Source organism: Muscardinus avellanarius (genome assembly GCF_963383645.1).
Source record: "Muscardinus avellanarius genome assembly, chromosome: 16".
In the NCBI taxonomy this organism is placed as follows: domain Eukaryota; kingdom Metazoa; phylum Chordata; class Mammalia; order Rodentia; family Gliridae; genus Muscardinus; species Muscardinus avellanarius.
The window spans coordinates 8,104,501-8,131,540 of NC_137802.1; the positions used below are offsets into that span (position 1 = coordinate 8,104,501).

The window sequence follows — 27,040 nt, forward strand, 5'->3', positions numbered from 1 at the left end:
ATTTGAGCTAATCTCTCTTTTTCTCTTTCTGTCTGTCTTTCTCTGTCTCTTTATCTCTCTCTCTCTCTCTCCCTTTTTCTCTCTGTCTCCCCCAGGTTTTCATCACTACACAAGACAAAAGTCAACACTCAACTATGACATGAAGGTTGAGTTGGGTGCTTCCTCGATCCACGTCAGTTCCACAGATTAAAATTGTTAACGTGAGTCAGGCATGGTGGCACGCGCTTGTAATCCCCGCGCTTGGGAGGCGGAGACAGGAGGATCGCGCAGGTTTGAAGCCAGCCTCGCTGCCTTAAGAGTCCCTGTTTCCAGATTTAAAAAATATATAAAATAGGTCTGGGAGTGTAGCCTGGAGGTAGAAGGGTTTCCAGGAACCCCAGTACCACACACACAAAAAATTGTTAATGTATCTGGACCTTCAGTTGCAACATAAAAAATTTAAAAATCAGACTGGACTGTAGCTCAGAGGCAGAATGCCCCAGAGTTCAATCCCCAGTACCCGCCACCCCCCCCAAAAAAAGAAAGAAAGAAAGAAAGAAAATTACTTTTACTGGGTGCAGTGGTGCATCCCTGTAATTTCAGTACTAGTGAGGCTGAGACAGAAATATCCCAAGTTTGAGGCCAGTGTGTGGCAACTTAGCAAGACCCTGTTTCAAAATAAAATGTTAAAAGGCCAGGGGTGCAGCTCAGAGGTTGCTCGTGGATTCAATCCCAAGTACCACAAACACCTGTGGTGGGCGCACACACACACACACACACACACACACACACACACACACACACACTCGAAAACAAAACTACTTTGCGCTTGTAGCACTTCTGGGGAGGGTAATGCACCCCATCTTGTGTTTTCAAATAGCCTGCTTTGGGCCCCCCTGCCTTAGGCCCCCTCCTGCTGGCCACCTCATTTTTCTGATACGTTAGATTCTAATTTTCTCCCAGTTTTATCCAGGCAGCTCTTCAAAGAGAAAAGGATGAGTTTTGAGAATGATATCCTTTTTTTATTTGTGGGTCTGGAGATGGAACCCAGAGGCATTTGACTTCTGAGCTACACCCCCTACCCTATTCTTTATTCTTTATTTTGAAACAGGGTCTCACTGAGTTGCAGAGGGCCTCACTAAGTAGCTGAGGCTGGCCGCGAACCACGATCCTCTGGTCTCGGCCTCCCAAATGCTGGGATGGCAAGCGTGCGCCACCACGCCCGGCTGAGAATGATATTCTTTGGAACCTAATCCTGTCTCCCGCTCTGGCCCAGGTATGTGACTATCATTGAAACCAGTTCCTGGCATTTCTGTAATTGTGCTTGGTCTTCAGACACAGCCTTTAGAAATCTTTGAATGGTAGGATTTCATTAATGAGCCTCACCCTCCTCCTCTCCTCCCCTTCCTCCCTGGCTCCACTGAAGTTCTCCTCCATTATCTGGAGTCCCTCTGGTATCCCAAGTACTCCCTAGCTAGCAGGTATTAGAGAAATATGACCCTCCACTTTCTGTGCCCGACTAATCTCACTTAACATAATGTTCTCCAGGTCCTTCATCTTTTGGCGAGTGATGTAATTTTGTCATCATCAATCTGAATTCTTGGCATTGGAGGGAGGGAAATGGGGAGGCGGAAGGGGACACTAAGTAGTACTGTGTATGTGTGTGTCATGATCAACATGATTTACATTATGATGTGAGACTCTAATGTACCAATAAAAGGGGGGAAAAGAAAGAAAGGAAGGAAGGAAGGAAGGAAGGAAGAGACCTGTAACTGGGAATGAAAGTCCTTATAACCTCTTAGCCCCATGAAACTTTAGAAGACAAAGGTTGGTGACGAAAACAAGTTTATTCAAAGCTGGCCTTTAGGAAGACAGAGGGGACCTTTCCTGTCTCACAGCTCCATTTCTATGGGGCTCAAAATAAGACGCTTAAAACTAGGAAGGTGTAAATGGCAGAAAATACACACCTGTAGACTTAGCTAGCCTATGCTAATCAGAAACACATGGCAGCCTCGGTTTCCCTGGGATTTGCCTGGACCAGGGGGCAGCCTCTCAGCCTCTGTTCTCATCAGGAAAAAAAAAACCCTCACTTTTAATTTTAAAGGGCTTTTCTAGTTTCAAGGCTAGTAACATAAACAATAATAACAATAGTGTAGCAACTGATTTCATAGATTTTAATCTAATCCTAGAAAATGGCAATAATTTTTATGTGCCGTCATCTCGTCCATTCTCATAAGAAACTGAGGCCCATAGAGGCCAGCTAGCTTGCTTAGGATCATACGGTTCCTGCTGAGGGCGGTGGTGCATGCCTATAATCCCAGTACATGGCAGGCTGAGATAGGAGGGTAGCAGGTTTGAGGCCAGCCTTGGCAACTTAGTGAGACTGTCAGCAACCTAGCGAGATCCTTTTTCAAAACAAGAAATAAAAAGATCTGGAGTGTAGCTTGAAGGTAGAATGCCCCCGATTTCAATCCTCATTACCCAAACAAATAAATAATAAATATAAATCAATCAATCGTATTGCTCCTAAGTTCTGAAGCCAGCATTTGAACCTAATCTTGTCTGAAGTAGCAGGTGCTTCTGTGTGCCCCGGGTGACTACTGTTAGGTCTATTACAGTGGTTTCTTTCCCAGCTTTAGTCGTTATTTTTAAAAACTTCAAGCCAATGCAAAGCTAATAGACCAATGGACACACACGCACTCTTCAGCCACATATTTGCTAGTGAATATTAGACAAAAATAAAAGGAGATCCTTATCTCCTCTGGGTCATAACTGAGTGTGCAGTTAAATTCTGCTTACATCCTCCCAAGGGGACCACGTGTGCCCATGAGTTTAGCTGTCATGGCCCAAGTCAGTGTTCCCGAAGGTTTCAAAAACCAGAGTCAAATAAGGGTGAAAATATCAGAAAACAGATAAGACTTAGGTTTTCATGTCCTCTGTGTGTGTGTGTGTGTGTGTGTGTGTGTGTGTGTGTACATGCATGCACACACATATGTGTATATGATTGGTACTGGAGATTGAACCCAGGGGCGTTCTACCTCTGAGCTACACACCAGCCCTATTTTATTTTATGTTTTTATTTTGAAGCAGGGTCTTGCTAAGTCATGGAGGGTCTCACTAAGTTGCTGAGGCTGCCCATGAACCTGCAATCCTTCTGCCTCAACCTCCCAAGGACTGAGATTACAGGTGTGTGGCATCATGCCAGGCTCATTTCTTTTAATAGCCACGCACCAGCCAGGCGTGGTGACGCGTGCTTGTAATCCTAGTACTTGAAAGGCTGAGACAGGAGGATCCGGGTTTGCAGCCAGCCTCAGTTTCTTAGTGAGGCCCTCTGCAACTTAGTGAGACCCTGTTTCAGAATAAAGCCAGGCGTGGTGGCGCACGCTTGTAATCCCAGCATTTGGGAGGCAGAGACAGGAGGATTGCAGGTTTGCAGCCAGCCTCAGCTACTTGAGTGAGGCTCTTGGCAACTTAGTGAGACCCTGTTTCAAAATAAAGAATAAAAAATAGGGTTGGGGGTGGAGCTCAGAGGTAGAATGCCCCTGGGTTCAATCTCCAGTACCACATACACGCACACACACACACACACACACACACACACACACAACAAGTCCATAGCTGAACATGGTGGTGTACACCTGTAATCCTAGAACTTGGGAGGCTGAAAACAGGAGGATTGAAAGTTTGAGGCCAGTCTGGGCAACTTAGCTTGACCCTGTTTCAAAATAATTAATAAAAAGGGATGAGAAGCCGGGCGTGGTGGTGCACGCTTGTAATCTCAGCATTTGGGAGGCTGAGACCAGAGGATCGCGGTTCACAGACAGCCTCAGCTACTTAGTGAGGCCCTCCACAACTCAGTGAGACCCTGTTTCAAAATAAAAATAAAAAAATAGGGCAGAGGGTGTAGCTCGGAGGTCAAATGCCCTTGGGTTCCATCCCCAGACCCCCTTCCCCCCAAAAAAGGGCCAAGGGTGTAGCTCACAGGTAGATAATGACCCTGGGTTCATTCTCCAGTACAAAAAAAAAGGAGTCCACATATGACTTCAATTTGACTAAGAGTATTCTAGTATTCTTGTTCTGGAAATAAGATGACCATTTCTTCTAGAATATACGGCAACTGCCTTCATTCTGTGTACACAGTGCTAGGTTTAGGAGATTTATGGTAAGGCCATGTTTCCAAGGAGGTCAGTACCAAAAGCCAGACTTCTACTGGCAGTTTCTGGGACAGATAAACTTCCCATCTGTGGCAGAGGTTGATTTTTTTTTGTTGTTGTTCCTCTGGGAGATGTTTATCACAGAAAAGGCTGAGCTGGGGTACTTGTCTGCTTCCCCCATTCGTCTGGTATTTGGCGGAGTCACTAACGGGCAAGGCTAAAATGAACTGGTTCTCACACCATCATGGCAAACCTGGAAATGAGACTCAAGAATGCCCCCTATTTTCGTTGTGAGAAGGGAAACGACTCGGTCCCCGTGTGCCAGAAGTGTGAAACGTGTATCTTAGCGTGGAAGGTCTTTTCTACCAAAGAGTGGTTCCAGCGAGTCAGTAACACCTTCCAGAGGAGGTTTCTCGTGAGCGTTCTGAAGCAGTTGAACAGCTTGTATCTGCTACACTACTTCCAAAACATCCTTCAGACCGTGCAGGGCAAGGATTTTATCTACGACAGGTCCCGGGCCAACCTCCACAGGAAGGAAGGGAGAACGGTCAAGTCCTCCTTGCACCAGATGTTGGATAAGACGGCTGAGCAGAAGATGAGGGAGCTCTTGTACTGGTTCACCAAAAGCACCCACCGGACCAAGGCCAACTACACCCTCTTGCTGCTGCAGATGTGTGGCCCCAAGTTACTGCTCACGGCTGCCGACGTGATCAGAGTCCTGTTTTTGAGAGAGTGGAACAATATTGCAGGTAATCGGGGTTACAGGGAACGAGACCAGAGCCCCACTCATCAGAGGCCAGAAGGCAAGATTGTAGGGCTGTGTGAGAAGCTGCAGGTAGAGTCAAGCTTGGCCCGATGAAGTCTGTGTTCAAGGCAGGGTAGGGTTCAGTGAACCTTGTCCTGATACCTGATCCTGTTTACCAAGGGAGAGCTTGCTGAAGGTCACTTCCTCCTAGAAACCTGTGACAAGACAGCCGCAGGAGGAAGTACAGAACTTGAAACTCTTGAGGACTGAAAATGGGTTTTCTGTTGGGTGCACCGATGCACATCTGTAATTCTAGTACTTGGGAGGCTGAGACAGAAGGATCACAGGTGTGAGGCCAGCCTGGGCTAATTAGCAAGACCTTCAGCAACTTAGCGAGATCCCTTTCTTTCTTTCTTTCTTTCTTTCTTTCTTTCTTTCTTTCTTTCTTTCTTTCATCTTTCTTTCCTCCTCCTCTTCCTCCTCTTCCTCCTCCTCCTCCCCCTCCTCTTCCTCCTCCTCCTCCTCCTCCTCCTCCTCCTCCTCCTCCTCCTTCTTCTTCTTCTTCTTCTTCTTCTTCTTCTTCTTCTTCTTCTTCTTCTTCTTTTCTTCTTCCTCCTCGTCCTCCTCGTCCTCCTCGTCCTCCTTCCCCTTCTTCTCCCTTTTTTTTTTTTGCAGTACTGGGGATAGAACCCATAGGAATTTTACCTCCAAGCTACACTTGCAGCCCGATTTTTTATTCTTTATTTTGAAACGGGGTCTCACTGAGTTGCAAAGGCCTCACTAAGTAGCTGAGGCTGTCTGCAAACTGTGATCTTCCTGTCTCAGCTTCCCAAATGCTGGGATTACAAGAGTGCACCACCATATCAGGCTAAGTAAGATCCTGTTTCAAAATAACAAATAAAGCAGGGTCTGGTGCTGCACACTTGTAATCCCAGTACTTGGTAGGCCGAGACAGGAGGATTTCAGGTTGTCATCCAGCCTCAGATGCTTAGTGAGGCCCTCCACAACTTAGACTTTTTTTTCAAAACAAAAAATAACAAATAGGGCTGGGGGTTTAGCTCAGAGTTAGAATGATCCAGGGTTCAATCATCAGTACCACAGAATAAAAAAAAAAAAAAAGGCTGGGGGAATAGTAATAAATGCCACTGAGTTCAATCTAGTGCAACACACACACACACACACACACACACACACACACACACACGTTAAACTCTCCAATATAAGGTAATCTGATATTAAACTCCAATGATTCATTTCATTAAAGAAAATTCAAGCTGGGTGTGGTGGTGCACGCTTGTAATCCTAGCATTCGGGAGGCTGAGACCGGAGGATTGTGGTTCGTGGACAGCCTCAGCTACTTAGTGAGGCCCTCTGCAACTCACTGAGACCCGGTTTCAAAATAAAGAATAAAAAATAGGGCAGGGGGTGTTGCTCGGAGGTCGAATGCCCCTGGGTTCCATCCCCAAACCCGCAAAAAAAAAAAAAAAAAGAAAATTCAGCAAAAGCTTCCAAGAAGTAGTTTTTCTTTTTTTTTTTCTTTCTTTTTTTTTTTTTTTGGTGGTACTGGGGTTCCTGGAAGCCCTCCTTCCTCCGGGCTACACTCCCAGACCTATTTTATATTTTTGAAACAGGGTCTCTTACGCCAGCACGGCTGGCTTCGAACCTGCGCGATCCTCCTGTCTCTGCCTCCCAAGCGCGGGGATTACAAGCGTGCGCCACCACGCCCGGCAAGAAGTAGTTTTTCTTGCAGCTCCCGTTCAAATTCTCTCATTCTCTGTCATTGCATAGAGAACCTTAATACAGTTTATATCATAGTGTATCTGGCTAAGTTTAAGAAGGAGCTTTCTGAGACTTTTTTGCACAGGAGCTCAGAAACCCTAAATAGAAAGAGAAATAACTTTCCTGATCCATTTAATATATGTAGTTCTCCCTCTGTTTCTGTGGGGGATTGGTCCCAGGACTCTCTGAATACCAAAATCTCTGAGTACTCAAATCCTTTCTATAAAATACTATCTGTTTAATAGAACCTACACACACACCTTCCTATATAGATTAACCGGTAGGTTACTTATCATACCTAATGTTAATGTTGCATGACTAGTTATTATAATGTATTCTTTAGGGAAAATAACAAGAAAAAAAAAACCATTCGTACATGTTCAGTACAGATGCATTTTTTTTCCCCTCAATATTTCCAATCTGTGGTTGGTTGACTCCCAGGATGTGGAACCCACAGCTACAGAGGCCCGACTGTATTTCAAAGAAACAAAGACAAATAAAATCATGTCTCTCCATCTCAAGTTCCTGCACCTGCTTGAAGGGCAACTTTATCTTTTGTTCTTCAGGACTCAGACAAGACTCCGACAATGTGATTTTTTCCCCTGAGAAAGACTACAGCTCTAAGCCTGAGAACTCACAGATCTATTGGGCGGCTAAGCCCAGACCCAGGCCCACGACCTTCCCTTTGTCTAAAGCCTCAGGCAAGACACCGGTGCCTGAACCCACGGCCGGAGAAGCAACCGGTTCTGGTAAGTCAGACCCCTGACTCGGATTGTTGGACTCATGCTATTTTGACTTTACCATAGGTTTATTAGGCTGAGACAGGAGGATCGCAGGTTCACGGCCAGCCTCAGCTACTTAGTGAGGCCCTTCACAACTTAAGTGAGAACCTATTTCAAAATAAAGAATAAGCTGGGCGTGGTGGCGCACGCTTGTAATCCCAGCATTTTGGGAGGCTGAGACCTGGAGGATCGCGGTTCGCGGACAGCCTCAGCTACTTAGTGAGGCCCTCCGCAACTCAGTGAGACCCGGTTTCAAAATAAAGATAAAAAATAGGGCAGGAGGTGTAGCTCAGAGGTTGAATGCCCCTGGGTTCCATCCCCAGACCCGCAAAAAAAAAAAAAAAAAAAAAAAGAAGAATAAAAAAATAGGGCTGGGGGTGTCACTCAGAGGTAGAATTCCCCTGGGTTCAATCCCAAGTACCACAAAATATTATCATTGTTGTTGTTGTTGTTATTATTATTATTATTATTATTATTATTATTATTATTATTAGGACATCCTAAATCAGGAAGCATCTGGGGTTACCATGATTCTACTTGTGAATTTTTGACTTTACAATAGGCGAGGGGGTATCAGGTACATTTTTGACTTACAGTGGTTTCTTTGTGAAGAAGATATAACCCCGTGTACATGGAAGAACCACTGTTTGTATGAGATTGGGAAGGCTTGGTGCAGTTGAAGGTGCTGTGTGGTAGGGCCTTGGATGGCAGATTTTAGAAACTATCTCTCATTTAGCATTTATAATGTGTTGGAACTCTTTGATATTTTCCCCTTCATTTTTTTTTGTTTTGTTTTTGGTGGTATTGGGGTTCCTGGAAGCCCTTCTACCTCCGGGCTACACTCCCAGACCTATTTTATATTTTTATTTGGAAACAGGGTCTCCTAAACCAGCGCGTGCGGCTGGCTTCGAACCTGCGCGATCCTCCTGTCTCTGCCTCCCAAGCGCGGGGACTGCAAGCGTGTGCCACCACGCCCGGCTTCCCCTTCATTTAATTCTCACATCTGGGATAGGGGTAAGCCTGGGCAGCTTAGCAAGATACTGTCTCAAAATAAAATTTGGGAGCCAGGCATGGTGGTGCACGTGTGTAATCCCAGTATTTGGGAGGCTGAGACAGGAGGATTATAAGTTTGAGGCCAACTTGGGCAATTTATTGACACTATATCTTAAAATAAAAATATTTTCATATTTCAAAATGAAGAGTGGGGGGCTAGGGGTAGAGCTCAAAGATAGAGCACTTGTCTAGCATGCATACAGCCCTGGGTTTGAGCCACAGTGCAGAAAGAAAGAGGGGGGGGGAGAGGAGAAAAATACTAAGCACTGTGTTCAAAAGTATATACCGAAGACTATGTTTTTGTTTTGTTTTGTTTTATTTTGTTTTTATTTTAGTTTATTTTTTATGGTACTGGGGATGGAACCCAGAAGCATTCTACCTGCGAGCTACACCCCTGGTTATTTTATCTTTTATTTTGAAACAGAGCCTCACTAAGTAGCTGGGGCTGGCCGTGAACCTGCGATCCTCCTGTCTCAGCCTCCCAAGTCCTGGGATCACAAGCGTGCATCATCAGGCTTGGCCTCTTGGGATGTTTTCAAAGACACCCTACACAGGATGTCATTTCTGAATTTGCCACCAGAGACACATCCCTGAGCTGAGTTTCATTTGGTGGTACTTTAAGTGATGATTTGTTCTAGGCCAAGAGTTCCTGCAGAGGGACTCGGCCTCCACCGCGTGCCCTTCTCTGGCTTCGCTCTAGAGGGAAAATGGAAGAGTTCTCTCCAGTGTATTTCTGAGATGAATAAGCTGTACTCTGGAAGAACAAGCACACTCAAGTCAGCAGACGATCCCTGCAACCTGCTGATGGACCTAGAGGACGTCAGAGACCTGTCTTCTGGGTTCAGCAAATATCGGGACTTCATCCGCCTCCTGCCCGTCCACCTCTCCAAGTACATTCTAAGTATGCTGGGGTGGGCCGAGGTATTTCTCCAAGGCCTACCCTGGCCCCGATCTAGGGTCTCTGGGTCCATCTTTATTATTATTTTTTCTTTCCCTAGGAATGCTGGATAAAAACACCCTGAACAAGTGTGCCTCTGTGAGCCATCATTGGGCCGCCATGGTCCAGCAGGTCAAGACGGACTATTCTATGCACGCCTTCATTCAGAGCCAGATTACCCTTTTGCAGGTACGTCCGGCCTTGGGGGACGGGGTCCCTCTTCATCGGGGAGGGACCAGCTTCATCCTCCAGTTGAAGGTTGACCGAACCTTGGCATGAGCCTTTCCGTCTCCCTGGCAGGCCCTACGCCGGCCTTATTTTTACCCTTAGGCTCCCCATTGACCACCATTTTCTCTCCTGTGCTGAACGCATCTGGCAGGGACAATACCTACAGAGAGTTTCCAGAGCTCACAGAGCTGGGGATGCAGCTCAGTGCCAGAGTTCTCAGCTGGCTGGTGTAAGTTCCAGCCCCAGAACTACAAAACACAAAGCAAAGCAAAAACCTCACAAAGCTGGGCATTCTCTCCCCCCCCCCCCTAAAGAGGTAGCCTGGGGGCATCTGCCAAAAGCAAGCCAGGGACATGTCTCTGCACCCGTGACACACCCCAGCCTCCAAGGCCGCTCAATGTAGGTTCAGATTCACACGCGGCCTGCCTCCGATGGTAATCTGGTCATCATCGCTAGCATATGTACTTCTGTTTCTTGCCTGATGCTAAATCATGCAGTCTCGGTAGCCTGGATTTTGTTTTTCTCCCCTAGCAGAGGATGAGAAGAAGCGGACATGGTAAGGCAGGGTCACCTGGAACCCACTCGCCCTCTTGTACTGGCCTCCTTCCTGGCCTGTGGGGTCTGGTCTCTTTTACAATGTGTCTGCCCACACTTGTGGGCATAACTGGCCTCACCTGGGCAGGGCTTACTCCTCTTCAGATTTTGCCAAGAACATGTTTTTTTCTTCCTCCTGGAGAGTAGAAATGAAGAATAGTCATTTTTTTGTTCTTATAAAAAAATCCTTTTTTGGCCGGGCGTGGTGGCGCACGCTTGTAATCCCTGTGCTTGGGAGGCAGAGACAGGAGGATCGCGCAGGTTCGAAGCCAGACGCGCTGGCTTAAGAGACCCTGTTTCCAAAAATAAAAAAGTATAAAATAGGTCTGTAGGTCTGGGAGTGTAGCCCGAAAGTAGAAGGGTTTCCAGGAACCCCAGTACCAACAAAAAATAAAAATAAAAATAAATAAATCTGTGTGTGTGTGTGTGGGGGGGTGGTACTGGGGATCGAACCAGGGGCATTCTACCTCTGAGTGACACCTCCAGCCACTTTATTTTATTTTATTTAAAAACAGAGCCTCACTAAGCTGCAGAGGGCCTCACTAAATAGCTGAGCTGAGGCTGCCTTCAAATCTATGATCCTCCTGTCTCAGCCTCCCAGGTTCTGGGATTACAAGTGTGCACCACCATGCCCAGCTTAAAAAAAATCTTTAAATTATTTTTTCTTGAAATAGACAGATATGATTGTGTGTATATGACTATTTATTTTGAGACAGGCTCTCGCCAAGCTGCTGAGGCTGGCCTCGAACTTGCCAACCTCCTGTCTCAGCTTCCCGAGTACTGGAACCGCAGTTGTGCACCACCATGCCTGGCTCTAATGACGTAGCCTGTGACCAACATCTCCCCATTTCCCGCTCCCCCCTAATTATCCAGCCTCTGGTAGCCATTATTCTTCTCTCTACTTTGATGAGGTCAACTCTTTTGGATTCCAAATAGGAGTGAGATCACATAATATTTATCTTTTTTGAGCTTGGCTGATTTGTAATGCCCTCCACATCCATCTGCAGTGTTGCAAATAACAACGTTTCCTTCTTTTAAAATTGTTGGTGCTAGGGATTGAGCCCTGGGTCATTCTACCTCTGAACTACATCCCCAGCCCCCCCCCTTTTTTTTTTTTACTATTTTTTAATTTTTATTTTGAAACAGGGTCTCATGAAGTTGCTGAAAGTCCTGCTAAGTTGCTGAGGCTGACCTCGAGCCTGCACTCCTTCCGTCTCAGCCTCCCAAGTACTGAGATTACAGGTGTGTACCACACACCTGGCTAAAACTCTTTAACATTATCATTGTTACTCTTGGTATTGGGGATTGTACACAGGGGCATCTACCTCCAATCTACACTCAGAGCCCTATTTATTTATTTATTTATTTATTTATTTATTTTTGGTGGTACTGGGGGTAGAACCCAGAGGCTTTCTACTTCTGGGCTATACTCCCAGACCCATTTTATATTTTATTTAGAAACAGGGTCTCACTAAGTTGCTGAGAGCCTCACTAAGTAGCTGAGGCTGGCTCCGAACCTATGTGATCCTCCTGTCTCAGCCTCCCAAGCGCGGGGATTACAAGCATGCTCCACCACGCCCGGCTCCAGCCTTTTATTTTTAATTTGTTTTTTTTTTTTAACTGTTTTTTTTTTTGTGGTGCCAGGAATTGAACCCAGGGGCATTCTACCTCCGAGCTACATCCCCAGCCCTATTTTTTTTTTAATTTTTTATCTTGAAAGAGGGTCTCACTAAGTTGCAGAGGGCCTCACTAAGTAGCTGAGGCTGTCTGCGAACCTGAATCCTCCTGTCTCAGCCTCCCAAGTACTGGGATTACAAGCATGTACCATTATTTTTTATTTTGAAACAAGGTCTCACGAGGTTGCTGAGGGCCTTGCTGAGTTGTTGAGACTGGCCTTGAACCTGCAATCCTCCTAGCTCAGCCTCCCAAATGCTGGGATTACAGGCCTACGCTACCATGCCCAGCAAGATTTCCTCCTTTTTTCTTGGATGAATGGTATTCTCTTGTGGACATATACCATATTTCTCTTATCCATTCACCTGTGAACGAATACTTAGGTCGATTTTGCATCTTGACTCTTGTGAACAGTGCCATGATAAACATGAACCTGAAGCTATCTGATAATACCCACTTTCTTTTTCTCCCCCCTCTAGGGGTCCTATACAAAGGGCATAGACCCTAATTACGCCAGCAGGGTTTCCATTCCAGTTCCTAAAGTAATAGAAGAAGGGAAGCGTCCCCGGGCGAAAAACCCAAAGTGGAAACTGAGAACAAAGGTGGGTCCAACCTCCAGGACCAATACTAATAAAAATAATGATACCAACTTGCAAGTTACTTTTCCTTCCAGAAGCTGTGATTTTTGTATCTGTTGATTGAGCAAGTGGGTTGAACCTCTCAAGGTTCTTCCTGACCTCAGGTCCCACCCCCATGTCCTGTGTCCCTGGCCCCAGGTCATCTAGTGGAGAGGTCAGAGGCTGGGAAGGGCGTCAGCCATGATTGGGGTTTCCCTCAATCCTATCAGCCCCGGGAGCCCCAGGCTCCTTGAGTTTGTTGCTGAGAAGAGGAGGCCAGGGCTGGTGCAGAATGTAGGCTCCCTTGCTGCTTGCTTCTGGGATGGAAGGGGAGGATTCTTTACCTCTAGATCTCTTTATCAGTTCTTAGGCAGTTGTGAAGAGTCAAGAGAAGAACTTGGAGCTTAATGCCTGGACTCTACGGGCAGAGCAGTTACTCCTAAAATCCATTGGCTCCTGCTGACCCCTCAAGACCACACCCTCCTCACTACTGAAGCCCCTTCTATTTTGAAGTCTGTTCAGTTGGCTCCAAAAGGAGACTTCATGAGGGGTGGTCTTAATGAAGGCTGATCTGACTTTAGTTTCCCACAAGGAGGCTGTGTGGCATAAACTAGAATTTGAAGCCAGGCAAGGTGGCGCACACGTGTAGTCCCGGGGCTTGGGAGGCTGGCACAGGAGGATCGTAGGCTCATGGCCAGCCTCAGCAACTTAGTGAGGCCCACTGAGTTACAGAGAGCCTCACTAAGTAGCTGAGGCCACACTCTACTGGCCCGAGTCACCATCCAGATAAATCCATTAGGATGGACTTATCCCTGCTGTGATTACGGCCCTCGAGACTCAATGACATCAGCTCCAAACATTACTAATTGAACCCTTTAGGGGACATTTTATACCTAACTATAACAAGGAATGCACGATTTATATAAAGGGGGAGAGACAGGTAACACAGTACAGAGACCAGATGAGACCGTGTGAAATAGCAACAGAACAATTATATCCTGGGAAGTAATACAGTTCTGTGAAGGGTCCGGAGCAGCTCCCAGTGGGGGACAGAGGGAGACTCAACTTAGGATGGGTAGGCCTCTCAGCTCATGCGATATAAAAGGATGCCAGCGGGAGCCAATCAGAGATGTAGACAGCGATTTATTTAGGGAAATAAGAAATGCACATTCACGGGGGGAATGTGGGCTGTCTCCAGAATGACGTGCAAATTTTTTTGAAGGAAACTTTGTCAATGGAGAGCACAAGAGGTGTGCGCGGTGGCGTTAGACTAATGAGTGGGATTCCTTTGCTCGCTGAGCACAAGGGTCTGGTTCTTCCCAGACTCTTGAGGCTGACGTCATCTGGTTGATGGGTAGGTAGCACTTAGGCTGTACCCACATCCTGGGGCTTTGGGCAATATCTTTCTCTAGAATTGCTTCGATCAGTCTAAAAATATAATCTGTAAGCTCACAAAGTATACAGGCATTGATCAACTGGAATCATAGCACTCGAAGGTTTGTTGGACCTGTTAAGAATTCAGTCCTGGAGTAAAATAGTCCTTCAGCGTGAAGGAGAGGGTGATCATGGACTTTTTCAGACTGAAAATTCCTGTCTGTCTCCTATTCCTTTTATTTCTTTCACGCTACCTCAGTTATAGGATATTTTAGGGGAAAGTGAAAGAGTGGAGGTGTGTGCTTCTGAGGGGTGGTGCTCTCAACAGGCATCGGTATGCTGGGCCCAGTGCCCACAACTTTGTGGTCATCATTTCTTTGATTTGCACTCTAGGTCAGGTACCATCACTCCTAGTTTCGGGACACAGAAACAAAGGATATGATGTTAGAAAACTTACCCAAGCTCTTACAGCTGGTGGCTGGTAGGGCTCTTAGTCTTTTCCTTTCCAATGACTCCATCATGTGGCTTCCAAGTCTTCTAGAACTTAGGAGATGAGCTAGGGTCAAGGAATTCCCGCCTCTGTGGGGAAAACCTAGGAAATCCTGGGTTAACTCAAGCTGAGATATAGAAAGCTGCCTGGATGCCGGGCGTGGTGGCGCATGCTTGTAATCCCCGCGCTTGGGAGGCGGAGACAGGAGGATGGAAGCCAGCCATGCTGGATTAAGAGACCCTGTTTCCAAATAAAAAAAGTATAAAAATAAGTCTGGGAGTGTAGCCCAAAGATAGAAGGGTTTCCAGGAACCCCAGTACCACAAAAAAAAAAAAAAAAAAAAAAAAAAAAAAAGCTGCCTGGACACCAGAAAGCAGACAGGTTCTTCTGGGGAGAGATTTGTAGGTGGCATCACTGTTTGGTTAAAGAAGGAGACCAAGCAGAGGGAAAGCCATACACTGCGGAAAAACCCCAACACTCAGAGGAAAAGATGAAGATTTGCAAGGAGCCTTCAGAGAAGTCCCCAGGGCTCTCAGATGCAAGCATAAGGCTACGATCTTTTGCTTTCTTCTTCTTCTTTTTTTTTTTTTTTGTGGTACTGGGGTGGAACCAGGGGCTTTCTACCTCCGGGCTATACTCCCAGACCTATTTTATATTTTATTTGGAAACAGGATCTCACTAAGTTGCTGAGAGCCTCACTAAGTAGCTGAGGCTGGCTTCGAACCTGTGCGATCCTCCTGTCTCAGCCTCCCAAGTGCGGGGATTACAAGCGTGCGCCACCACGCCCAGCTCTCTTCTTCTTTTTTAATACTTTAATTGGTGCCCCATACTTTTACATCGTAGCAAGGTTCAAAATGATCCAGACATACATGCACAGGGCACTTGGTGTTTCCCTCTGTACCCTGCCCCGCTGCCCATCCCTCCGGGTACATGCCCGTGAGATTGGCAGTGGTCCTTGCTTTCTTGATAAAGGCACTCTGCCTTTCTGTTTCTGCCAGTCGAGAGTGCCCGTGCTTCCTTGTTCTTTGAGGGTGGAGTATGGCTGGGAAGAAGAGAGGCGCTAGGGGTTCAGTTTGATCATCTGAGCCAGAATGTATCAAGCCTGGCATTGTTGTAGCTGCTCAGGAAGTGCGTGATGGATGAGGGGAGAGACGGAAGAAGAGAAGGATGGAGTAAAGAAAGAAAAGATGAAAAGAAGACAGGAAGGATTGAAAAGGAAATGAAAATACCTTATTGAGACTTCATAGAATTTATGTCCCTCCCCTCCCAAGTTCCAGCTATGTCTTCTTTTAAAATGTTGGGAATATTTTGTGAGCAAGCCATTGACTCGGCGGCAGGTATAGGAAAAGCTTTGGAAAATGAAAGCTCAAAAAGCATAGCGGCAATTTCATTTGGCAGAACTTCTGCGAGAGTGTTTTATGCCTTGAGAGCTCCAGGCAATCTACGGATGTAACCCTGACTTCAGGGAAACAGTTGGCCAAAGCACACCCATTATTTTATGTGGCAAGAAAACCCCCTTTTTTGTGAGCTCATTTTCAGTAAAGCCGCACTGCTCTCTGCAACATCTGGAATCTAGCCTTCAAAGTTCACGGAATTTGGTCATATAGAAAATACACGAAGAGGCGCGAGATGAATTAGGACACTTGGCTCAGAGTTATAGGATACTTTGGAGCCTGCTAGTGGGTTCCTTTGCATCACTAGGAAGCAGCGGCTACAATCTCATATCTATGGGCCCTTGGAGGGGGTGTCTGGGACCCTGAGTAGAGCTGATTTCTTTGACTATAAGTATTCCCTTGATAGAATGACTACAACCTGTGGACCGCATACCAGAACCAGGATACACAGCTGGTCCAGATGGAGGAGAGGAACGTTTTCTGTGGGACCTATAATGTTCGCATTCTCTCTGACACGTAGGTACCGGGGTCAGCATCTAGGTCTTCAGGGACCCTTGAATTACCCACAATGGCATCTCAGGATTCTCCTGGCTCCTGTTGACCTGGAGAGTCAATCTTGTCTTCATCTGAGACCCCAGCCCCCGACTAGTGTGAGATCTTGTTCAGAAAATGTGTGCTTGGCAGTCGGGAAAGAGACATTTTCTCTTAATAAATTCTAGATATATTGACCAGCAACCTTTCGCACAAATTGGGCAACCTTTTGCACAAATTGTGTGCATAAAATACTTTTTGAAATATCCTTATTGTTTTATTCAAATCTGAGAACTAATTTATGTCTATTAGGGAAGAAATTACTAAATGCCAGAAAATATATATAGAAAAGACTTCCTATAATCTTGTCATCTAGGGATATGCAATATATTACATAATATATTATATATGGCAAGATTATATATACATACATATGTGTGTATGTATATTTTTTGGTTCTAGAAATTGATGCCAGGGGCATTCTACCACTATTTTATTTTTATTTCGAAACAGAGTCTCACTAAGTTGCTGAGGCTGACCTCAAACCTTTGATCCTTTTGTCTCAGTCTCCCAAGTACTGGGATTACAGGCATGCACCACCACACCTGGATAAGTACTCCTTTATTATACAATAGAGGAGTACTATTATATATATATAATATTATATATAATAATATTATATATATATCTGTAACCCGATTCAGCAAAACACCAGATATCTTTGATGTTAAATATGAAGGTAGTATTTATGATACCTGCATTGTATGATATTATTTGAATAAGACACATAAAAAGGGGCACCTTTAATAATTAACTTTCTTTTTTTTGTGTGATACTGGATATTGAATCCAGGGACATTCCACCCCTGAGCTACACCCTCAGTTTTATTTTTTTATTCTTTATTTGAAAACAGGGTCTCACTAAGTTGCAGAGGGCCTCACTAAGTAGAGAGGCTGACCACGAACCCGAGATCCTCCTGTCTCATTCTCCCAAGTACTGGGGTTACAAGCGTGTGCCACCATGACTGGCAATAATTAACTTTCTACCATACATTAGGCCTAGGCTTTCACTCTTCAGCAAAGCTTTACAGGGGTCACCTCTGTGTAGTAGCAAGGCTTTGCACAGCCCACGGGTCTTATCAGCAAATTGCAGGTCAGTATGGGGAAGACAGAGTTGAAGTTTCTATTTTTTTTTTTTTTACTGGGGAATGAACCCAGGGCCTTGCACATGCCAGGCAAGTACCCTACCACTGTATTAATCCATATTAGTTAGCTTTCCATCACTGGGACAAAATACCAGAGATAAATGACTTGAAGGAGGAACAATTAATGTTGGCTCATGGTTTCATAGGCTGAAGTCCATGTTCTGGGCCTGAGGCAAGGAAGGCAGGGCATGATGTTGGAAGGGCTGGCCAAGGTGGCCGAGGAAAGCTGCTCAGCTCATGGCAACTGAGGGATGGAGGGAGAGAGGGATGGGGGGGGAGAGAGAGAGAGAGAGAGAGAGAGAGAGAGAGAGAGAGAGAGAAAGAAGGAAGAAGAAGAAGAAGAAGAAGAAGAAGAAGAAGAAGAAGAAGAAGAAGAAGAAGAAGAAGAAGAAAGAAAAGAAAAGAGAGAAGAGAGAGAGAGACACGTCCAGGGCACATCCCAGTGATCAACACATCCCAATATTTTTCTCTTACCAGGCCCCACCCCGTACAGTTTCCATCACTTCTCCACAATGACACCAGATTATTAATCTTCCAATGGATTAATCCATCGATGAGGTCGGCACCTTTCTGATTCAATCTCTCCCCTGAGCCCCCACCTCTGAACGTGTCAGGGACCGAGCCTTCAACACCTGGGCCTTTGGGGACGTTTTGTGTCCAAATGCAGCACCAGCCCCCAGCTCCAGAGTTAAGCTTTAGGAAGCGTATGCTAAGAAGTGATCCTTAGATGGTGCCTGGCTGAACACCACACCTGACCAGTGGAATGCAGGCAAAAATATCAAGAATTGCTTCCCATTTTTAGATTTTACATTTACATTTCTGTGTTTTGGAACAGCTGCACTTCCCTCTGTGGTCTTAATGTGCTTAATAATGATGTCCCTTCCTCAGTTTGGACAATACATTATTTGGCCCATCGTGCTCATATTTTTACCTATTTGCTAATAATTCTAGGGTCAGAAAAATAATTCGACTCACCTGGCTTTATTGGACCATAATCTTATTGCCCGCAAGATCTGTATCATATTCATTTTGTGTTTCCCGTGGCATCTGTGAGCACAAAACTTTGAACCTAATAAAAGCTCCTAGGATCTTGTTTAAGAAAGAACAGGATAGAAAGAAGCCGGGCATGGTGACACACACACGTTTGTCATCCCAATACTTAAGAGGGTGTGACGGGAGGATCACACATTCACAGCCAGCTTCAGCGATTTAGTGAGGCCTTCTGGAACTTAGTGAGACCCTGTTGTGAAATAAAGAATCAAATGGGGCCGGGGGTGCAGCTCAGAGGTAGAATATCCCTGGGTTCAATTTCAGTACCACAAAAAGAAGAAAAGAAAAAAAAAAAGCTAGAAAGAGCCAGGCACAGTGACACATACCTATAATCGCAGTTATTAGGAATCAGAAACAGGAGGATCACAGGTTTGAGGCCAGCCTCATAGTGAGACCCTGTTTCAAAATTAAAAAATAAAAAGGACTGAGGGGGTAGTCTAAAGGTAGAATGCCCCAGGTTCAATCCCCAAGTACCAAAAAAAAAAAAAAAAGAAAAGAAAAAGAAAAGAAAGACGGTATACATTGAACTTCCCAACAACTGTGCTCCTCTGAAATTTTCTATAAATAAAGATTCCTGTGGTCAAAGAAGTTTGGGGAAGGCTGCATATTTTATTTTCTCTTTTGGAATTTAGCATACTTCAGCGGCATTTTAAAAAATCTTATTCATAATTTTTTCTTATGTCTTTAGGTTTTAAATCTGCCTGACAGGGATTTTTATCCTATTATGAGGGTGGAATCCTTTGGGGCCTGTTCATCCCAGGCCTTACTTTCCGCTGCGTCCCTGTGGAAAGGCCCTGAGTTTCCCATCATCCCATCGTTGCAGGCAAAATCAGGGTGCTAAGTTTCAGGAAGGGCACTAACTCTTCTTTCCTGTATAATCCATCCCCACCAACTCCCTGTCCCCCAACTCAGGTGGGACCAGAACAGAGTCATCCACTATGCTGGGGGAGACCTGATAGCCGTGTCATCTAATCGGAAGATCCATCTGCTGGACATCTTCCAAATCAGAGAGGTACCCATCGAGTTCCGGGGCCATGCTGGGAGCGTGCGGGCTCTCTTTCTGTGTGAGGAGGAGCACTTTCTCTTGAGCGGCAGTTACGACCTAAGTATCAGGTGAGTGGTCTCAGGAGGCGTGATCACAGCCCACTGAGGGCCCCGGGGCAGCTGGAGGTGGAATGAGCACTTATCCCAAGTGCTACTCACTTCTAGAGTACCTACAATGGCTTCATTTGGGGGGGTCAATTAAAAGCCCCAAATTTACATATTTTGTAAACTTTGAGTGAGATAGATGCGTAATAATTATCAGATGCATTATCTATTTCTTTTTATAGATCCCTTCAGGAGAAAGTAGTTTTTTTTTTTCTTTGTGGGTATGAAATACAATAGAGAAGCAAGATGGCGGGTTAAAATGCATGCATTCATATATTTTATTTATTTATTTATTTATTATTAATTAATTAATTTTTGTGGTACTGGGGATTGAACCCAGGGGCATTCTACCTCCAAGCTACACACTGAGTCCTTTTTTTATTTTTTTGCGGTACTAGGGATCGAATGCAGGGGCATTCTATCCCCTATTTCTACCCCCAGCCCTATTTTTAATCTTTATTTTGAAACAGAGATCCACAAAGTTGCAGAGAGCCTAAGTAGGTGAGGCTGGCGTTAAACCTGAAACCCTACTGGCTCAACCTCCCAAGTACTGGGATTACAAGCATGGCCACCATGCCCAGCCTATTCATATATTTTAAATAATATTATAAATGTGTTTATACCCAATGCTCAGACCAAGAAATAGAGCATGACCTCTCTCCAGTCCCCCATGAACCCTACCCTAATGCTTATTTCTTCCTTTCTACAAGAGGTAAAGTTATGCTCACTTTTCAATGGACTGTACCTTTGTATTTCTTTACAGTTTTTGCTTCTTGCTTATAGATCTGGGACATGTTAAGTACTTCTGCCCATTTTTTAACTTAAAATAAATGGAACATAATCACATTTAAAGTAAATGAACTTTAAATCAATCACACTTAACATAAATAAATTTAAATAATCATTTTTTTTTTGGTGGTACTGGGGTTCCTGGAAATCCTTCTACCTCTGGGCTACACTCCCACACCTATTTTTTTTTAATTAATTAATTAATTTATTTATTTAATTTTATTTTTTAATTAATTTATTTTTTAAATTGGTGCATTGTAGTCATATATCAATCACATTGGAGTACAAGACTTGAGAGGATATACAAGCACACATCATCCAATTAGCCCTCCTCCAGCCCCCGTCCCATTCCCTCCTCCTCCCTCCATCCCACACTTCTTTGGTGATTTACTTTGATACATTTGTTTATGTACCTCCTGCGTTTTAAAGAGGCTCCGTCCTCCAGTATTACATACCCTCTGATTGGTCACATTAGTTGCTTCACTATAGGGCCCTTTCTATAGCTCAACCTCTTCCTGTTGCCCTTTTCCTCCTAGTTATTGCTGATTAAGAGAAGCATCTGATTTATATTTTCTGCGATATTTCTCTGTGCATGCTGCGTTGCAAGTACCAATCCCACTCTTGATGGTCCCAGTAGTGGCCTGGCTACTCAGTGGACTGATCCAGACCTCGCTGGCTCAAGCAGCGGCCTTGCCTCATGGGAGGACCCAGTTTTGGTCTCGCTGGCCCCTGAACCGGTCAAACCCCTAAGCTGGCTTTGGTCCCGACCTTGGAGGCCGCAGGAGTGAACTTGCCTCACGCCAGGCTCCGATGCTGGCCATTGGCCCCTGCACCGGTCTAACCCCTTGGCAGGATTCCAATCCCGGCCTCGGAGGCCCCAACACTGGTAATGCCTCACGGCAGGCTCCGATGCCAGCTTCACTGGCCCCAGCACCGGCCTAACCCCTTGACAGGCTCTTATCCTGGCCTCAGAGGCCCCAGTACCGGCCTTGCCTCAAGGCAGGCTCCGATGCCAGCCTCGCTGGCCCCAGCACCGGCCTAACCCCTCGGCAGGCTCCGATCCCGGCCTCGGAGGCCCCAGCACTGGTCATGCCTCACGGCAGGCTCCGCTGCCGGCCTCGTTGGCCCCAGCACCGGCCTAACCCCTCGGCAAGCTCTTATCCTGGCCTTGGAGGCCCCAGTACCGGCCTTGCCTCACGGCAGGCTCCGCTGCCGGCCTCGCTGGCCCCAGCACCGGCATAACCCCTCGGCAGGCTCTTATCCTGGCCTAGAGGCCCCAGTACCAGCCTTGCCTCAAGGCAGGCTCCGATGCCGGCCTCACTGGCCCCAGCACTGGCATAACCCCTCGGCAGGCTCTTATCCTGGCCTCGGAGGCCCCAGTACCGGCCTTGCCTCACGGCAGGCTCCGATGCCGGCCTCGCTGGCCCCAGCACCGGCCTAACTCTCGGCAAGCTCTTATCCTGGCCTTGGAGGCCCCAGTACCGGCCTTGCCTCACGGCAGGCTCCGCTGCCGGCCTCGCTGGCCCCAGCACCGGCCTAACCCCTCGGCAGGCTCTTATCCTGGCCTAGAGGCCCCAGTACCGGCCTTGCCTCAAGGCAGGCTCTGATGCCGGCCTCACTGGCCCCAGCACTGGCATAACCCCTCTCCCACACCTATTTTTATACTTTTTTTTATTTGGAAACTGGGTCTCTTAAACCTGCACGATCCTGCTGTCTCTGCCTCCCAAGCACGGGGATTACAAGCGTGCATCACCACGCCTGGCTTTAAATAATCACATTTAAAAAATTTCATCTGCCAGGCATGGTGGCACATGTTTGTAATCCCAGCATTTGGGAGGCTGAGGCAGGAGGATCGCGGTTCATGGCCAGCCTCAGTTACTTAGTGAGGCCCTCTGCAACTCAGTGAGACCTTGTTTCAAAATAAAGAATAAAAAAAAATAGGGCTAAAGGTATAGCTCAGGGATAGAATGCCCCTAGGTTCCATTCCCACTACTGCAAAAATAAATAAATAAATAAATAAATAAATAAATAATAAGAAAACAATCATCTACACTTACCTCATACACTGAACTCTGTTTTGAGATTAGCCTATAGGATGAAGGTAGCAATGGTTTATTTATGTTCACAGAGCCACAGTAGTTTACTGAACGACTATTGCAACTCGTTTATTCTTCTGTTGATTGTAATTTGCATTATTTATCATTTTAATTATGTATAAGAATACTTCTAGAGACAGCCTTGACTGTCACCCTGAGGTCTTTGTGCATGAATTTTTTTTGCTGTTGTTGTTTTTAAGGTGTCTTAATAAGGCGATTTCTAGGTAAGAGTATTATACTGTTTTCTAAACTAGTTGTATTATTTTACATTCCCATCAGCAGCATATGAGAGTGCCTTTCCTTATAAATACTAATATTTTGTATCGCCACTCTTTGAAATTTTTGTCAATCTGATGGGTATTTTTCTGGTACTGGTAATTGAACGGAGGGGCATTCTACCTGAGTTACAAAGCCCCCCACCTTTTTGTGGTACTGGGGGTGGAACCCAGGGGCTTTCTACCTCCAGGCTATACTCCCAGACCTATTTTATACTTTATTTGGAAATAGGTTCTTACTAAGTTGTGAGAGACTCACTAAGTAGTTGAGGCTGGCTTCAAACCTGCGTGATCCTCGTGTCTCGGCCTCCCAAGTGCTGGGATTGCAAGCGTGAGCCACCACGCGCCAGCACTTTGTATTTTGAAACAGAATCTCACTACATTGTTGAGGCTGACCTTGAACCTGTATTTCTCCTATCTCAGCCTCTCAAGTACTGGCATAATAGGCTACATTGCCCAGCTTAGGATATCTGTTCCAGTCAGCATTCTTGCAGCTATAATGTAAAAGACTGACCGAGTAACTTAAAGGAAAGATTTATTTCCTTACTGTTTCGGGTTCAGTCCACATGAGGCCAGAGAACTTAGATCTCAGGGCCTGGTGACAAGAAGCAGAGAAAGAAAGTACATGGGCCGTTTTCCTCATGTCATGGAGGCCTGGAAGAAAGAGAGCCAGAGAGCAGGGGGAGGAGAAACCATGTATGTAATCCCCAAGGCGGCACCCCAGGGACCACCTCCAGCCACACCCTACTGGTCTGGGTCTCCAACCAGGTAAATCCATTACAATGATTTGTTCACTGCTGGCATTTACAACCCTGGTGACTCAATTACATCAGCTCCAAACATTACTAAAATCTCTTCAGGGAGCATTTTATATCCTACTCTAACATTGTCTTTGTGTGTGTGTGGGGGGGGGTCTGGGGATGGAACCCAGGGACATTTGACCTCCAAGCTACACCCCAGCCCTATTTTTCATTCTTTATTTTGAAACTGGGTCTCACTGAGTTGCAGAGGGCCTCACTAAGTAGCTGAGGCTGTCCGCGAACTGTGATCCTCCGGTCACAGCCTCCCAAATGCTGGGATTACAAGCGTGTGCCACCACGCCCGGCTTTAACATTGTCTTTTAATGAACAGAAAAGTTTGTCATATAGAAGTGTTCGTTAATGGTTAATGCTCACTTTGACATGCTAAAGATTGCCTCCCCCTCTCAGTCATGAGGATGACAAATCTGTGGTATGTGTGTGTGTGTGTGTGTGTGTGTGTGTGTGTGTGTGTGTGTTTTATTGGGGGTTGAACCCAGTAGTGTTCTACCTCTGAGCTCTTTGCCATTTTCTATTTTGAAACAGGGTCTCATTAACTTAGCATGAATGAGCTAGCCTTGAACCTGAGCTCCTCCCATCTCAGCTTCCCAAGCACTGGTATTACAGTCATGTGCCACGGTGCTTGGCTCTGTGGTGTATTTTTAAAAGCCTTATTATTAGTTTTGCCTTTCATTTTTAGGTCTTATATCTGCCAGAGGCTCATTTTTGTTTCAGTAAGAATCCAATTCTCTCCCTTCCTCCCTCCCTCCCTTCCTTCCTTCCTTCCTTCCTTCTTCCTTCCTTCCTCTTTTGAATCATGCTGTGGATCCTAAGCCACTAGGTCACTAGATTCTAAGCTACTAGATCCTAAGCCACCTAAATCCAGCTAACATATATCAGGCATTTTCTCTGTCTTAGACGCTGTCCTAAGTTATATGAATTAGTGCAAGGTTTTTGACCTCTACACTATTGACAATTTGGGGTTGGAAATTTTTTCATTGTGGGGCTGCCCTGTGCATGGTAGGATGTTAAACAGCATCCTTAAACTCTTTATACTTCATACCAGCATCTTCACCCCCCCCCACCTGTACCACCAGAAATCTCTCCAGATACTTCCAAATGGTTCCTGGTTGACAACCATTGCATTAGAGTATTTAACTATTTACAAAAACCCCTATTAGGTAATTACTGCTGTTATCATTACTATTTTATCAATGAGAAAATGAAGTTTGCATAGAAATTAAGTAGCTTTCCCCAAATCACACCAAATAGTTCTACAACAAGGATTCAAATCCAGGTCTCTTAAACCTAAGCTTAACTATGAAACTCTGCTGTCTTCCAACCATCTATTGAGATAAAGGAAATCTATATAGCATGATCCCTTGGGCCCTCACGAAATCTCAAGGACATTTTTTTTGGCCTGATTCTTGCAGATACTGGGATCTGAAAAGTGGGGCTTGTGTTCGAATCTTCTATGGTCACCAGGGGACAGTCACTTGCATGGATTTGTATAAGAACAGGCTCGTATCAGGAGCAAGAGATTGCCAGGTAAAAGGTGAGAAAGAACTGCCTTAAGTTTCTAAGAAGTTTCCCCAGATCTGTGCATTATCAAGGTGCTTGTTTTTCTCATTTATATAAGTGAAAATTCATCCATACATCCATGTATCTATTAATCTAATAACTTTTTTGGGGGTTACTGGGGAATAAGCCCAGAGGCATTCTACCTCCAAGCCACAAAACCAGCTCCTTTTGTTTTTTATTTTTAAATAGGGTCTTGATAAGTTGCTGAAGGTTTCACTAAGTTGCTGAGGCTGGCCTTGAAACATGACCCTCCTGTATCAGCCTCCCAAGTATTGGAATTACAGATGTGTACCACTACTCCCAGCTAACAACAATTTTTTTTGGTATGTCTACAATATGTTAGACAGTGAAGGTGCTGGCAAGAAAAACATGACTATGAAGTGGTTCTTTAGATATGACTTTTTATTTTCTCGAATAGCCTTCAGATGCAAGCAGATATGTAACTCTGTAATGGGAAATATGATAAATACATGAATGATAGCTGGGCGTGGTGGCGCACGCTTGTAATCCCAGCATTTGGGAGGCTGAGACCGGAGGATCGCAGCTCACGGACGACCTCAGCTACTTAGTGAGGCCCTCTGCAACTCAGTGAGACCCTGTTTCAAAATAAAGAATAAAAAAAAATAGGGCAGGGGATGTAGCTCAGAGGTCGAATGCCCCTGGGTTCTATCCCCAGACCCGCAATCAATCAATCAATCAATCAATACATGAATGATAACAGTGGCTGTTTATTGAGTACAATTTTGTTACAGGCACCATGATGGATGTTATCCATCTATCCATCCCTTCTTATTTAATCATCTCAAGAACCTGTGAGGTGGATATAAACGAGGAATCAAAAACAGAGAGAGAAAGCCCAACATGTCCCACATCAAAGCTGCAAAGTGGTAGAGGTGGGGTGCGAAGCCAGTGCCGCCTGGCTGCAAGTCATGTGCTCCTAACCATGTGTGGAGTTATGAGGGACCATGCAAACACAAGCAAATTCGAGAAAGCTCCACAGGCGGGATGCTGCGGGATGAGTGTGAACTTAAGGATGAGTAGTTTCATAGGCAGAGAAGACTGAGGGGATAATATATTCCAGGCAGAAGGAAATCGAGAATGAAGAACATGGCACATTCAGGGGATTTCTCAGTCTTTGGCATGGCTGGACTGCAGTGCCTGTTGCTGGAGTCCAGCCCGGTGAGTTTGTTTTGGGCCAGATTATAAAGTGCCTTCTGCATCATGGTACACAATTAAACTTTATATTTTTATGTGTGTGTGTGCAGTACTGGGGATAGAACACAGGGATATTGTACCTTTGAGATATACCCCCAGCTCTATTTTATTTATTTATTTATTTATTTATTTATTTATTTATTTACTTTGAAACAGCATCTCCCTAAGTTGCTGAGGCTGGCCACAACCCTGTGATCCTCCTGTTTCTACCTCCCAAGTACTGGGGTTACAAGTGTGTGCCACTACACCTGACTGGTACTGGGGACTGAACCCAGAGGCATTTTACCTCTGAGATACATACCCAGTCCTTTTTAAAAAATTATTTTTTTATTTTGAAACAGGGTCTTGCTATGTTGCTCAGAGTCTAAGTTGCTAAGGCTGGCTTTGAAGCGTGATCCTCCTGTCTCCACCTCTCAAGTACTGGGGTTACAAGGGTGCACCACTACGCCTGGCTAGACTTATCTTATAGGATGTTGAAGGCCATGAGTGCATTTTGAGGCTTCAGTTGGCATAATGAGATGTGTATTTTAGAAAGATAGCGGTGGCGAGAGTT

The 27,040-nt window shown here is 45.4% G+C and overlaps 1 protein-coding gene across 1 annotated transcript in view; it reads left to right on the forward strand.

The window, feature by feature from the left end:
* Nucleotides 1–4,377: 4,377 nt before the first annotated feature.
* FBXW10B (F-box and WD repeat domain containing 10B) overlaps nucleotides 4,378–27,040 on the forward strand; it is a gene marked incomplete at both ends in the record, with an annotated part of 41,728 nt that continues 19,065 nt past the window's right edge. Inside the window, 9 exon segments of the mRNA XM_080713936.1 lie at nucleotides 4,378–4,968; nucleotides 5,059–5,119; nucleotides 7,224–7,406; nucleotides 9,193–9,488; nucleotides 9,490–9,618; nucleotides 12,405–12,527; nucleotides 16,207–16,316; nucleotides 19,498–19,698; nucleotides 25,125–25,246. Coding sequence (XP_080570062.1) covers nucleotides 4,378–4,968; nucleotides 5,059–5,119; nucleotides 7,224–7,406; nucleotides 9,193–9,488; nucleotides 9,490–9,618; nucleotides 12,405–12,527; nucleotides 16,207–16,316; nucleotides 19,498–19,698; nucleotides 25,125–25,246 — 1,816 coding nt within the window.